We start from the raw sequence: 2,152 nt of genomic DNA, 5'->3' as shown, positions 1-2,152 counted from the left end.
TAAACTCTGCAGCAAAGTGGATCTCGTGGGCCAGATTTGAGGATCTCTGCTCTAGAGAAATGCAGTCCATCAGTCAGTAGAACTCTTGAATTCTCGCCTTGCTTGAACATCTAAATAACAACATTAAGGTTTAATGCAGAAGCACATCTATAATGTAGAAAGTACAAACCACAGATCTCGGCATCGCTATGCTTCAGTGAAGGTCAAAGAAAGCTGTACTTTTTCCAGCAATGCAGGAATCTAAATACTTGTAAATAAATGAATAAAATGCATCTCATTACAGATATTTTTATTGTACCTTGTCTCCTGTAGCCAGTGAAATTTGAATGTTATCTCCTCTTTGTAAGAATCAAACGCACGCCTCTTTAAATAAACCAGTTTTGCATTCACACGACCACTGGTTTTGAAAATGGAGTGAGATCTAATTTAGCTATAACTGGGTTTCTGTTCTCATTTCTTTAACACAATTAGTTTGAACCGCTGTCTGCTTGAATATCAATGTACTTACACTATTAATTATTATTATTATTATAATTTGGAATGATGCAAATGTGAAAGCGAAGTTAACCCAGAGCGCGTTGCGTTCATATTACATATTAAACTTTACTGAAACAAACCAATACCATTTTCCTAGATCATCTCAATTCCGTTTGCTTAAAAGTGCAGAATGAAGTAGATTTTGCAAACACAAACGAAATTTCATCTGAAAATTTAAATCATTTTGATTTGCTTTAAAGTGGTCTGACTTCATTTAAAGAATTTTGATTTACTTTAAAGTGGTCTGACTTCATTTAAATCAATTTGGTTTGCTTTACAGTGGTTTGACTTCATTTAAAGTATTTAGATTTGCTTTAAAGTGGTCTGACTTCATTTAAAGCGTTTTGATTTATCTAGTTGTGTGTCTAGTTAATCTACATTTTCCCCTTCTGCTTCCAGATTCCTCGTGTTCGTCCTCTGAGCGACGTTGTGCAGACGGCTCCTGTATTCCCGCGTCATCTTGGTGTAATCAGATCATCGATTGCGCTGACGCATCGGACGAGAAAATCTGTAGTAAGATTAGCATGTGTGAAGGCGCTAGCCTGTTCGCACTACTGGCGGTGTATGTTTGTTTGTCACTTAACGTGTGAAACACTCGTCTCATTGTCCTCTCTGTGTTTCCAGATAGCACAGACTGCATGGAATACTACAGACTGGGTTCTCGCGCCAGCAACAATGAGAGGTTTCTAAGCTGCAATTCCACGTCGCTGTGTGTTCATCCCTCCTGGATCTGTGACGGAGCCAACGACTGTGGGGATTACGCAGACGAAATACACTGCCACGGTAGAAATGCATTTGCATTCTCTCCCCCGGTCTGTCTTTTTCTTGTTTGTGTTCAAAGTACAATGTTGTCACGTTAAGAATGGAAAATAGCACTGGGAACAAAGGGAATTTTTACAAAGTTTGCATTGCGGTGCAGTGACGGCTCACATTCCCAGAGCTTTTTATGAAGCTCTGAAACATGGACTTTTTTGACTCCATCACACTGAGTCCTGCCAAATATTTGACAGTAATATACTTAGATATTTTTGATATACGTAGAAATCTCAGGACCTACTGAGAATATTTAGTGACTTAATAAGCCCTTGTGGCTGAGTGAAACACAACTCTGGAAGTCGATGAGTATGTAGACATTTTTTTTCTGGAACTTTACAGTCCTGTCAGAATTTATGAGTTGAGCGCAAATTAATGACATTGCAACGTCATAATTAAAAGTTGGAAACTCTGGATTTTCTTTGAATGAAAGAATCATGGTAGAAGCAGGTTGCTAATGATCACATGTGAATTTTAATTGTGACTTGTTGACGCTACAGTTTCATTTATACACATTCTGACTGATTATGTATATTTTTACGCAAGTGCCGGAAGTGATCTCTTGCACGTATACGTCACTCATTGTTTACACAGTGCACAGTCATTGTAGGTACGACGGCTAATCAAAATGGTACTTACTTGCGCTTATCCGGATTGTTCAAACCAACTTAAAACTAAAATAGTTCTCTCGCGCGAACTCATTCGGGAGTGGTGACTTTCCATGTATACCCAACTTCTGAGCCTGCTCGCCTGAAGTTATGGTTGATTGCTCTTCGGCTGGATATCAACACACCCATTAACG

General features: G+C 38.8%; 1 protein-coding gene across 1 annotated transcript in view; it reads left to right on the top strand.

The window, feature by feature from the left end:
* lrp1ba (low density lipoprotein receptor-related protein 1Ba) overlaps nt 1-2,152 on the top strand; it is a 286,420-nt gene that overhangs the window by 177,951 nt on the left and 106,317 nt on the right. Inside the window, exons 43-44 of the mRNA XM_016292960.1 lie at nt 937-1,050; nt 1,162-1,320. Of these exons, the coding sequence (XP_016148446.1) occupies nt 937-1,050; nt 1,162-1,320 (273 nt within the window). The remainder of the gene's footprint in view (nt 1-936; nt 1,051-1,161; nt 1,321-2,152) is intronic.

Source organism: Sinocyclocheilus grahami, unplaced genomic scaffold (genome assembly GCF_001515645.1).
Source record: "Sinocyclocheilus grahami isolate Dianchi unplaced genomic scaffold, SAMN03320097.WGS_v1.1 scaffold295.1, whole genome shotgun sequence".
Lineage (NCBI taxonomy): Eukaryota > Metazoa > Chordata > Actinopteri > Cypriniformes > Cyprinidae > Sinocyclocheilus > Sinocyclocheilus grahami.
The sequence above is the reverse complement of the archived record's forward strand: the minus strand, read 5'-3'. Positions and strand labels throughout refer to the sequence as shown.